Consider the following 12,434-nt stretch of genomic DNA (forward strand, 5'->3'; position numbering starts at 1 on the left):
GAACCTGAAAAGGTTCGAAAACCGGTTCATGGAATAAAACATAATTATTCTAAAAAGTGACTGGTTGCAGTTTTGTTTAACTCTTTATTTTCATTTCATTCACGTAATGTATAGGGAAATACAGAACCAAATCTTTAAAAAGAGGCTCAAATGAAAACTGGCACTGTGCATGTTCAAGAAGGAAATTTCAAACAGCAGAAATAAGATGTGTGTATAAGCTTGTGGGAAGCTCGATGAGGCCAGTTTACGATTTTTCGACTGTTATATTCTCTACGAAAGGTCCACAGAGCTGACCTTCCTTACCTATTATTGACCGTAAGTAACGTCCGTTTTATTTTCAATCAGAGTTAAAGCGTCAGTCGAAATCATTCTTCATTACTCGTCTCTGGCTTGTAGACTATAGACTAAAAAAAGGCAGGAATACAACAAACCTTCTTTGCGGCTGCTAGAACACAAGGAAAAAATATTACAGTGCATACTTAAGAAAACATGTTATTATTGATCTACGTGATAGCACATTGTAAGAGTATATCAAATTTCTTTATTTATGGGAGGCTGTAATCAGGATACGGTACTGAAGTAGACTACTCGCGAAGATACCGTTGTGAATCACTTAGCCAAAGGGTCATCATCTTATAGTTGAACTTCTGTGAAAGTGATTTAAGAGCGAAGTACAGTTTTCTCAAGTTAAGGAATATGATACAACAACTAACAGGTTGGAACAGGGCAGAAAGGAGAAGTGAGCTGACACACGTGTATTTCTTAAAGACAGCTCATAAGACTTGAATTATGCACGATTCAGAACAGAAAAATTAAAAGGAAACTGACGAAGAACCGTTTCTTGTAAGAAATTGCTTATGATGACATAAGAAATGGATACAAAGGAGTGTGCTTTAATAAATATATAAAATAACAAATCTATTGGAACTGATAGAGAAAAAAATGGATTATGTATTGAAAATAACTATACGTTAAGTACGAAGTGTTTCTCGTAATAGGCACAGAAACTATCGCAAACGCTCCAGAGTAATAACAGGATATAAGATAATTAGATCATGCTGTGATTGCTACAAAATACTATTTTGTGAAACATTTAACTGAAGATAATCTTCTTACAGTGGCAGAAATTAATTTTCGTCTAAGGAAAGTAGGAACTTCATAAAGTGGGGACAGAATCTAATTTACATTTAAATACATTACAAGCAGTTCCTAGTATTTCTATGTGATAATTAACTGAGAATATCCAGAAGAGGTATGAACGGCCACAACTCAAGGGAAGAAAACGTAAATGAGCTAAGTACCAAAAATAAGTATTTGTGAGGGGGCTATCTAAAAAAAATCTAATCTTTCAGAAATAATACGAATATACGTTGAAGCTGGAAAGAAATATACTTAGAATTTTAACGTCATTTCCTCAGAGTTATTTATCTGGGTACATATTTATTCATTGTCGCTATCTTAAGGAATTGATAAACGAAATAACTTCGGAAAGTGCAAGGTTATGCTGAAAATATGTTTCAAAAGAAATTATGACAATAGGGGGTTGTGGTCTGCCGTTCATTAAAGATGTGTATGCATTAAGTTAATGAAACGTTACAGAACATTTCCACAATGACTGCTTTCAGAAAATGTATTTTGTTGCAAAATTTTTGGCAACAGTGGCTTTCATGCATGAATTCTGGTCCCGAGAAACCTATTTTCACGAAAGGTGGCATCTGACGTTTTTAGATTTTCTTGGCTACAAGTAGTGCTGTATACGTAATAATTCACAAGTGGTGGAATTTAAAACTCTTCCATTACTGGTGCTTACCTTTTTCGACGCACTTGTCAGCGCACTCTCGGACGATGCTCGCTTCGCTGACGTATTTCTGGAACAGAAGAAATGCATTAACATTAGTTAATACTCCAAACAATCGCTGTGACACAACTGATTCTCGAATTGGCCCGTAGCCTTTAACTAACTGGTGCTACCGTGAATTACGTTAGCAACGTATTCTTCTATATTCAAGAGCCTAGTTCTTCATGGTTATCAATATTGCTGATACCTGCGGAGAGTGGAAGAGAAGAAACTGCATAAGCTGAAACGAAAGGCATACTTTTAAGCTTACTCGGATGGATTCGAAGAAAAATAACTCCCCGCCCCTCCCCATCCTTCTGCAAAGCAAGGAAGAGAGTTCGAATGCTGCGTGGCAAATAACTTAAATGTTTAATCTATATAAATGCTCAGAGCGTTCATAAATTGAAAAGAAAATTTGCGACTATATTATTCTTCACGCTAGTTTCGTTTCTCTTGAAGGAACTGGAAAGGTCGGAAGATCAGAATTTAATGTACAATTGATATACAAGTGCTAATTAATATTCGCCAGAAGTAATTTAAAGAAATAAAGGAAAGCTTAACAGAGTGTGGCCGCATGGGGATGTGATGGAGAAGATGGAAAATTCTAGTCAAGACTTTTTTCTTTCATCTCATACGATATTTTATCGCAGACAAATTTTGTAACTGCAAAACTGTAGTGCGGTGCGAAACTGAAGCCAGAATCACGCGTATGTAGCACAAACACACCAACCCAGACTATCTACAGAAGGTTCTCAAGTTAACCAGTTTAAATTGTTCTTGAATAATTGATTGATAAAGGCTAATTAACATCAGAATTATAGGAGCTCTAAGCTACTTAAAGCCTCAGATTTGTTTTTGAGTGAATTTGAACAGAATTTGCTAACGAAAACGCAAGTGAAAGAAATATTCATGCTGGTGCAATGGTTCAATTCTAATGTTTTCTTAGATTTCGAAAGTAGGCATCTTATTAACTAGAGAAATATTTGCCGTTGAGACATTCTGATGTGCAACGACGTAGTCGATGCAACGCAGTAATCTTCGAGAAATGACGGGGAAAATAGGACACATACTTTTGCAGAAGGACATTTATATGAAAGAAAACTTCAACGTGCAAAAGAGAGTAGGAGACGTGTTATAGAGCAACACATACCGAATGAATGCAGCTTCATGGTTTGAGACTACCAAAACAATAAGCAGTATTTTTATTCTATTTAAGTTCGCATGTAGCCATCAGCATATAGTCGCCGCCCCTGGCATTTCACAGTATGTCTCTTTAGTGATATGTGGCCCTTAAGAGAATCCCGGAGGTTCCGACCATGAAGCACTTAGATAAATAACGGGAAGCCTTACCCATCATCTCCTAGTTGGTCAAAGCTCTCTATCATTGAACGCGTATTTATTAATTCTACTATTGACCTAATCTAAGGTATTTTGTGACCACTGCATGCATTTAATACACAAATCGGCGTCGTTCCGGGAGCAAATAACAAATAACGCGGCGTATTTTTATGCAGATTAAACAGGAACCGTGCACTGACGGACCCGGATCAATTCTCTGCAGTGATGTACTTACGAAATAGGCTTAATAAAGGTGACCAGCCTTAGGATGATCTACGACGCAGTGTTAAAACTTGTCCGTGCTGCCGCGCGGGATTAGACGAGCGGTCTAGGGCGCTGCAGTCATGGACTGTGCGGCTGGTCCCGAGGGGGTTCGAGTCCTCCCTCGGGCATGGGTGTGTGTGTTTGTCCTTAGGATAATTTAGGTGAAGTAGTGTGTAAGCTTAGGGACTGATGACCTTAGCAGTTAAGTCCCATAAGATTTCACACACATTTGAACCTTTTTTTTGTCGGTGATCAGAAAACAATGTTTAACTGCATTCGGAATGAATCCCAGATTCGACCACTGCATAGAAAACGGATAACTCTTAACAGTCAGTACAAGTCATCCACCCGGTTCTGAGCAACCGCCGTCAACAATCTCCAGACAAAACAGGACAATGGCTCAAAGTTAACAGGCCAAAAGGCGTAAAAACACAAGTCAAGTTTCAACGGAAACAAATGTAATTAATTGCCTCCAATCAGACCCAGCCACGTCTGTCTCTTTTATCAAACACCATCTTCAGCTAGCGAATGGCCTCTTTGTACCGAGCACATGCACGTTCACTGAATTGCATCAGTCCAATGGAAAACCGGAAAATAACCAGGCATAATTCACAGTCCGCGAAGGGGAAATACATTTCAGAATTCTTGTACGGTTCCCGTCTTGGAAAAGTAAGTTCGTTGATCACAAAGGACGATTGACTCCCGACGTCAGAAATGTTAGCTTGCTGCCTATACCCTGCTCAGTTTCACAAGCTGCAAGCATCTCCTGAAACTGTTATTCCATTCAGAGTTTTCAGCCAATCGATGAAGCACAACGCAATCATCTCCATTAGTCGTTTCATGCTCCAGTTGACTGCTGCATTAATTGGTGCTTCCTGCTAAGACTTTTCATGCGTTTATTTTCCACAGGTGTTGGAGAAAAACCAGGCACTTAAGCGAATCTAGCAGGGTCCCATTACAAAGCACTTTGATAGATTACGGAAAGACTTGCCTATCATGACTTTACTGGAGACTAGAAATCTACTCTGTAGGAATCAGCATGGGTTTTGGAAAAGACAATCGTGTGAAACCCAGCTCCCGCTATTCGTCCACGAGACTCGAAGGGCCGTACACACGGGTTCCCAGGTGGATGCCGTGTTTCTTGACTTCTGCAAGGCGTTCGATACAGTTCCCCACAGTCGTTTAATGAAAAAAGTAAGAGCATATGAACTATCAGACCAATTGTGAGATTGGATTGAAGAGTCACTAGATAACAGAACGCAGTATGTCATTCTCAATGGAGAGATGTCTTCTGAAGTAAGGGTGATCTCAGGTGTGCCGCAGGGGAGTGTCGCAGGTCTGTTGCTATTCACAATATACATAAATGACATTGTGGATAACATCGAAAGTTGCAGATACCAGACTGAGATTCATTGGAAGAATACTAAGGAAATGCAATTCGAAAAAAAAAGGAAGCAGGTTACAGTACACTTTTTCGCCCACTGCTTGAATACTGCTCACCGGTATGGGATCCGTACCAGATAGGGTTGATCTAAGAGAGAGAAAGAAGATCCAACGGAGAGCAGTGCGCTTCGTTACAGGATCATTTAGTAATCGCGAAAGCGTTACGGAGATGATGGATAAACTCCAGTGGAAGACTCTGCAAGAAAGACGCTCAGTAGCTCTTTACGGGCTTTTGTTTAAGTTTCGAGGACATACCTTCACCGGGGAGTCAAGCAGTATATTGCTCCCTCCTACGTATATCTCGCGAAGAGACCATGAGGATATAATCAGAGAGATTAGAGCCCACACAGAGGCATACCGACAATCTTTCTTTCCACGAACAGTACGTGACTGGAATAGAAGGGAGAACCGACAGAGGTACTCAAAGTACCCTCCGCCACACACGGTCAGGTGACTTGAGGAGTATGGATGTACATGCAGATGTAGATATGGATCTCGGAATATTGAATTCCCTAACGATTTCCGTAATGGAATGTCCCATGCGTCTTGTTCCAACTACAATACCGCGTTTAAAGTCTGTTAATTTCCTTTGTACTGACATACTCAAGTCGCAATCCCATTCTCATGAATCGCCTGATTGCAAACTACAGTGTCGACAATGTACTGCCCTTTTGTACCTAGTCCTCGAGATCCTACCGCATCTGTACATGTGTATGTCACTGTCCCATGACTTCCATCACCTCAGTGTATTTGTTTTTTATGTGATAAATGTGCTTATTCATTCGTTATATTTGGTTAGTTAATCTATACTCCTCTGCTTAAAGTTAATATCTACACTTTTGTGGAAGGGCAGGACAGTACATTTAACTTCCTGCAGTCGCCCCTATTACTCACAGACGTATTTAAGGAACCGTAAATGGCGACCCCTTAAATGGACGAGTTTAACGGGAGCTTGACACGCGTAGCTGCAGCTGGGACCTGAGGCCCCGTAGCGATCACTCAACCCCTCTCCGTAGGGAGCGGAAGTCCCTCGGCGCTCTTAATGACCCAATAAAAAAAGTCTGGTGGTAAAAAGACGGCAGTAATTTGGTATTCGCTTATAGGGTCGTGCTAATCTTCCCCGAGAGCCAACTGCGACGTTCACGCTGGCTCACCATCGATCACTACGCCAGCGACTTAATATAGCCAGGGAAGAAGCCGGGCGGTGTAAGCGAGGTGTGTAACGAGGCGGCTCGTTAAGTGGGCTGGCCTCGTGTAACGATGTAACGAGACTGCGAGCGCCGTGTAATTGCGAGGCCGCAGCAACTGGTGGGCGGGCAGCAGAGCCCGGAGGCTGGAGTTCCGCTCGCGGGGAGCCACGGCGCCGACTCCGGCGGGTGCATCGCTCGTCGTAAAAGATACGAACGCGAAAAATAAAGTCCGCGATAGGATGTCAAAACCCACTTACTACTGATGCTGCAGACGTAAGCTTACGCAGAGTGAGTGCAGCAAACGTCGATCATGTAGCAGTATTAGTGGTTTCATTCGTCCGTAGGTTACTTCTACCAGAATACCGGGCATGTCATCATCATCATCATCATCATCATCATCATTTAAGACTGATTATGCCTTTCAGCGTTCAGTCTGGAGCATAGTCCCCCTTATAAAATTCCTCCATGATCCTCTATTCAGTGCTAACATTGGTGCCTCTTCTGATGCTAAGCCTACTTCATTCTTAAACGAATCCAGGTACCTTCTCCTTGGTCTGCCCCAACTCCTCCTACCCTCTACCGCTGAAGCTCTTGGGTAACCTTGCTTCTCCCATGCGTGTAACAAGACCCCACCATCTAAGCCTGTTCGCCCTGACTGCTACATCTATAAAGTTCATTCCCAGTTTTTTTTTTTTTTTTGATTTCCTCATTGTGGACACCCTCCTGCCATTGTTCCCATCTACTAGTACCTGCAATCAACCATAGCTACTTTCATATCCGTAACCTCAACCTTGTTGATAAGGTAATCTGAATCCACCCAGCTTTCGCTCCCATACAACAAAGTTGGTCGAAAGATTGAACGGTGCACAGGTAACTTAGTCTTGGTACTGACTTCCTTCTTGCAGAAGAGAGTAGATCGTAGCTGATCACTCACTGCATTAGCTTTCCTACCCCTCGCTTCCAGTTCTTCCACTATGTTGCCATCCTGTGAGAATATGCATCATAAGTACTTGAAACCGTCCGCCTGTTCTTTGTTCCTCCTATTTGGCACTCAATCCGTTTATATCTCTTTCCCAGTGACATTACTTTCGTTTTGGAGATGCTAATCTCCATACCATAGTCCTTACATTTCTGATCTCGCTCTGAAATATTACTTTGCGAACTGTCAATCGAATCTGCCATCACAACTAAGTCATCCGCATATTCAAGACTGCTTATTTTGTGTTCACATATCTTAATCTCACCCAGCCAGTCTATTGTTTTCAACATACGATCCATAAATAATATGAACAACAGTGGAGACAGGTTGCAGCCTTGTCTTACCCCTGAAACTACTCTGAACCATGAACTCAATTTACCGTCAACTCTAACTGCTGCCTGACTATCCATGTAAAGACCTTTAATTGCTTGCAAAAGTTTGCCTCCTATTCCATAATCTCGTAGAGCAGACAATAACTTCCTCCTAGGAACTGGGTCATATGCCTTTTCTAGATCTATAAAGCATAGATACAATTCCCTGTTCCACTCATAACACTTGTAACCTCCCCACAAAATAAAATAGTATGAATATTACTCTCATTTAGCGTAAATACCCAACAGTGAAAATATAATACAATGTGACAAACCTATAACCTTTCAATAATTGACAGTCAGTTTAACCTGGTAAATTTTGGACGTCAGCAATGCTGCGTCATGGCCCTGATACATCATTCTGAATAAACTGAAAATCTTACCTTAATTAGATCGCCGGATAACGCGTGTATATCTCCTCCTATAAGAAATTTTCCTGGCGCAGCTAAGTGCAATGCTGGCCGATAGATTTGTCTTATAAAAAAGGAAAGAACTGACTTTTCTTTTCAATAATCGGGATTGCCAAGGATTGGAGAAATTAATGAATTCTTTAAATTGAGATGAATGTCAAAAGTTACTTTTTTTGAGAAAGATTATTATTAACAGATTTTTTAAAAACATTTACATGGGACTTGATGTAACAATACTACATATGCGCGAGGCTGCCTTTACCTTATCCTACAACGCTCAGGCTCCGCCATCGCTGCACACGACCGGCCCAGCCAACACGATACAACAGATGCGACTGCTCGCTAGCAACAACTTACTCCTACTGCCACACAGTTCCTACTGCAGTCAATACTGCTCTTTGGTCTCAGATTCTCTTCTAGGTTACATATCGCAGGCAGCGCGTGAGCAATACACCGAAATTACATCAGCTCGAGTGCGCTAGCAACAAATTCTTTAATTGTGGACCTCTTACACACTTCTCCATTATTTGCCATAAGCTAAAGATCTGGTCCTGACAACCTCTAAGAGGCCTAAACCCACACTCATTTTCATCCAATTGGTCCTCAACTAATACTCGCACTTTCCTTTCAACAATACCTGAGAAGATTTTACTCACAACGCTCGTTAAAGAGATACCTCTGTAGTTGTTACAATCTTTTCTGTTTCCATGTTTAAACAATGGTGTGATTACTGATTTTGTCCAGTCTGATGGAACCTGTCCCGACTCGCACATTTCAATTATCCTGTGTAGCCATGTAAGACCTGACATTCCACTGTATCTGATGAGTTCCTACCGAATTTCATCCACTCCAGCTGCTTTATTGCACTGCAATCTATTGACCATTTTCTCCACTTCCTCAAATGTGATACTATTTCCATCATCATTCCTATCCCATTGTACATCGAAATCTGAAACATTACTGATCGTATTTTCACTTACATTGAGCAACTCTTCAAAATATTCCCTCCATCTGCCCAAGTAATCCACAGGATTCACCAGCAGTTCTCCTGACCTGTCGAAAATACTTGTCATTTCCTTCTTCCCTCGCTTTCGCAGACTGCTAATTACACTCCAGAATGGTTTTCCAGCAGCTTGACCCAAAGACTCCAACCTGTTTTCAAAGTCTTCCCAAGATTTCTTCTTGGATGCTGCAATTATCTGTTTGGCTTTGTATTGTCTTCGTTTTAAAATTTAAGAACAACAAAAACAGCATAATTCATATACACAGGTATTTACAGGTATTTACTTACCTACAGGCTTCATCTGGCAAGGACGGGACTGGCAGTCGGCCATGCCCACATCCTGGCGTTTGCCTCAAGTACTGTAAGGAACCATGGAAAACCTAAATCAGCATGGCCGCATGAATACTGAACCCTCCACTCTCCCAAAAACAAGGCCAGTCTGTTTAAAACAGTACTACCTCATTCGGTTCATTCCTGGTGTTCAATAATGCTTTAATAACGTAAAAGGCTACGGCTATGCTGTTCATAGATTTCTCACTCTTAGTCACCACACATACTACACACACCGTTTCGTAAGACAACACTGCACACACTATGATTCGATGTCAGGACAAATCGACGATGTTTGTAGATAGCAGCTTTAAATTTGCGAACCTGAAAACCTGAGTCAGCATCCCTCTGTAATGGATGAGACGTTCTGCTCAGAAAGAGGATCATGTGGTAGTATATACATTGCATATTTGGGAGTGAGTATTTCCTACAGGAAAATTAAGGAGACCTTTGGAGAAAAGAGAGCCACTTGTATGAATGCCAAGAGCTCAGATGGAAACCCAGTTCTAAGCAAAGAAGGGAAAGTACAAAGGTGGAAGGAGTATATAGAGGGTCTATACAAGGGCGATGTACTTAAGGACAATATTATGGAAATGGAAGAGGGCGTAGATGAAGATTAAATGAGAGATAAGATACTGCGTGAAGAGTTTGACAGAGTACTGAAAGACCTGAGTCGAAACAAGGCCCCAGGAGTAGACAACATTCCATTAGAACTACTAACGGCCTTGGGAGAGCCAGTCCTGACAAAACTCTACCATTTGGTGAGCAAGATGCATGAGACAGGCGAAGTACCCTCAGACTTCAAGAAGAATATAATAATTCCAATCCCAAAGAAAGCAGGTGTTGACAGATGTGGAAATTACCGAACTATGAGTTTAATAAGTCACAGCTGCAAAAATACTAACACGAATTCCTTACAGACGAATGGAAAAACTGGTAGAAGCCTACCTCGGGGAAGATCAGTTTGGATTCCGAAGAAACACTGGAACACTTGAGGCAATACTGACCTTATGACTTATCTTAGAAGCTAGATTAAGAACAGGCAAACCTACGTATCTAGCATTTGTAGACTTAGTGAAAGCTTTTGACAATGTTGACTGGAATACTCTCTTTCAAATTCTAAAGGTGGCAGGGCTAAAATACAGGGAGCGAAATGCTGTTTACAATTTGCACAGAAAGCAGATGGCAGTTATAAGAGTCGAGTGGCACGAAAGGGAAGCAGTGATCGGGAAGGGAGTGAGACAGGGTTTTAGCCTCTCCCCGATGTTATTCAATTTGTATATTGAGCAAGCAGTAAAGGAAACAAAAGAAAAATTCGGAGTAGGTATTAATATCCATGGAGAAGAAATAAAAACTTTGAGGTTCGCCGATGACATTGTAATTTTGTCAGAAACAGCAAAGGACTTAGAAGATCAGTTGAACGGAATGGACAGTGTCTTGAAAGGAGGATATAAGGTGAACATCAACAAAACCATAACGAGGATAATGGAATGTAGTCGAATTAAGTCAGGTGATGCTGAGGAAATTAGATTAGGAAATGAGACACTTAAAGTAGTAAACGAGTTTTGCTATTTGGGGAGCAAAATAACTGATGATGGTCGACGTAGAGAGGATAGGTGGAAATGGAAATGCCCTGTGGCTAGGGCCTCCCGTCGGATAGACCGTTCGCCTGGTGCAAGTCTTTCGAGTTGACGCCACTTCGGCGACTTGCGTGACGATGGGGAAGAAATGATGATGAAGGACACACAACACCCAGTCATCACGAGGCAGAGAAAATGCCTGGTCAGGCTGGGAATTGAACCCGGGACCGTGTGCGCGGGAAGCGAGAACGCTACCGGAAGACCACGAGCTGCGGACAGTAGAGAGGATATAAAATCTAGACTGGAAATGGCAAGGTAAGCGTTTTTGAAGAAGAGAAATTTGTTAACATCGAGTATAGATTTAAGACTAAGGAAATTGTTTCTGAAAGTATTTGTACGGAGTGTAGCCATGTATGGAAGTGAAACATGGACGATAAATACTTAAGACAAGAAGCGAATATAAGCTTTCGAAATGTGGTGCTACAGAAAAATGCCGAAGATTAGATGGGTAGATCACATAAATAATGAGAAGGTACTGAATAGAATTGGGGAGAAGATGTGTTTGTGGCACAACTTGACAAGAAGAAGGGACCGGTTGGTAGGTCATATTCTGAGGCATCAGGGGATCACAAATTTAGCATTGGAGGGAAGCGTGGAGAGTAAAAATCGTACAGGGAGACCAAGAGAAGAGTACACTAAGCATATTCAGAAGACTGTAGGTTGCAGTAAGTACTGGGAGATGAAGAAGCTTGCACAGGAGAGAGTAGCATGGAGAGCTGCATCAAACCAGTCTCACGACTGAAGACAACAACAACAACAACAACAACAACAACAACATTTGCAGAACATTAAAAAAAAAGAAAAAAATGTTATGTGAAATCATAGACATTTTAATATCGATATTGCTTATTTGTGTTATATTTTCTGCCAAATCATAGATGTTTAATTACCGATATTGTTTGCTTGTGTTACATTTCCTGCCAAACCCTTATTTCTGTGTCACGGAAGTAACCCTTGACTCTCGTAGAATGTATTGCCTAACAGAAAGTTTTAGCTGTCTTTTTGAATACGTTTGTTTTATTAATCTCTTTAACTTCCTTGGGCTATTTATTTTACAGTATTTCCCCGGCAGATAATGATGTTTTGAGTTTTATATTTCTTCGTTTCTGCTAAACATAAGTTGAATTTAGATCTTATTCAACGGTCGAGGACAGAGCTGTTTGTGCAGTAATTATCAGTGCTATTTTTTATGTGTTCACATGGTGAAGTTATAATCTTCAGTGTTTTGGATAGATCTTACCAATGAGATCGACTTCTATTTTTGGTTCTTGTGCATTTGTTCCCCATTGTGCAGAAACCCAACTCACTGTCTTCTCACACGATGTTCTCCGTACCGTGGATAGAGGAAACCTAACTCATTCGATTTTTCGAGACTTCTGCGAAACTTTTGATTCTATTGCGCTTTGACCCCTTTTAACGAAAGTTTACCGTCAGATTCGAAAGTGATACACTATGAAGCAACGGTCCAATATTTATCAGACTTTGTGGAGACGTTCGTTACATAACGGGTAATTCTTAACTAAATTTCCATTCCATGCGGAATCTCCAACATTATCAGTATGTGATGCAACACCTTTAGGGGCGCAGATGGAAACAACCCCCCAGTATCTTGAAGAATTTCTTGCCATA

The 12,434-nt window shown here is 41.1% G+C and overlaps 1 protein-coding gene across 6 annotated transcripts in view; it reads right to left on the minus strand.

The window, feature by feature from the left end:
* The window catches only part of LOC126355736 (U-scoloptoxin(05)-Sm1a), a 1,173,513-nt gene that overhangs the window by 45,367 nt on the left and 1,115,712 nt on the right, over positions 1-12,434 (minus strand). For all 6 annotated transcript variants that reach the window (XM_050006106.1, XM_050006109.1, XM_050006111.1 and 3 more), the window contains exon 4: positions 1,811-1,868. In XM_050006106.1, the coding sequence (XP_049862063.1) occupies positions 1,811-1,868 (58 nt within the window). The remainder of the gene's footprint in view (positions 1-1,810; positions 1,869-12,434) is intronic.

Source organism: Schistocerca gregaria, chromosome 3 (genome assembly GCF_023897955.1).
Source record: "Schistocerca gregaria isolate iqSchGreg1 chromosome 3, iqSchGreg1.2, whole genome shotgun sequence".
NCBI classification, from domain to species: domain Eukaryota; kingdom Metazoa; phylum Arthropoda; class Insecta; order Orthoptera; family Acrididae; genus Schistocerca; species Schistocerca gregaria.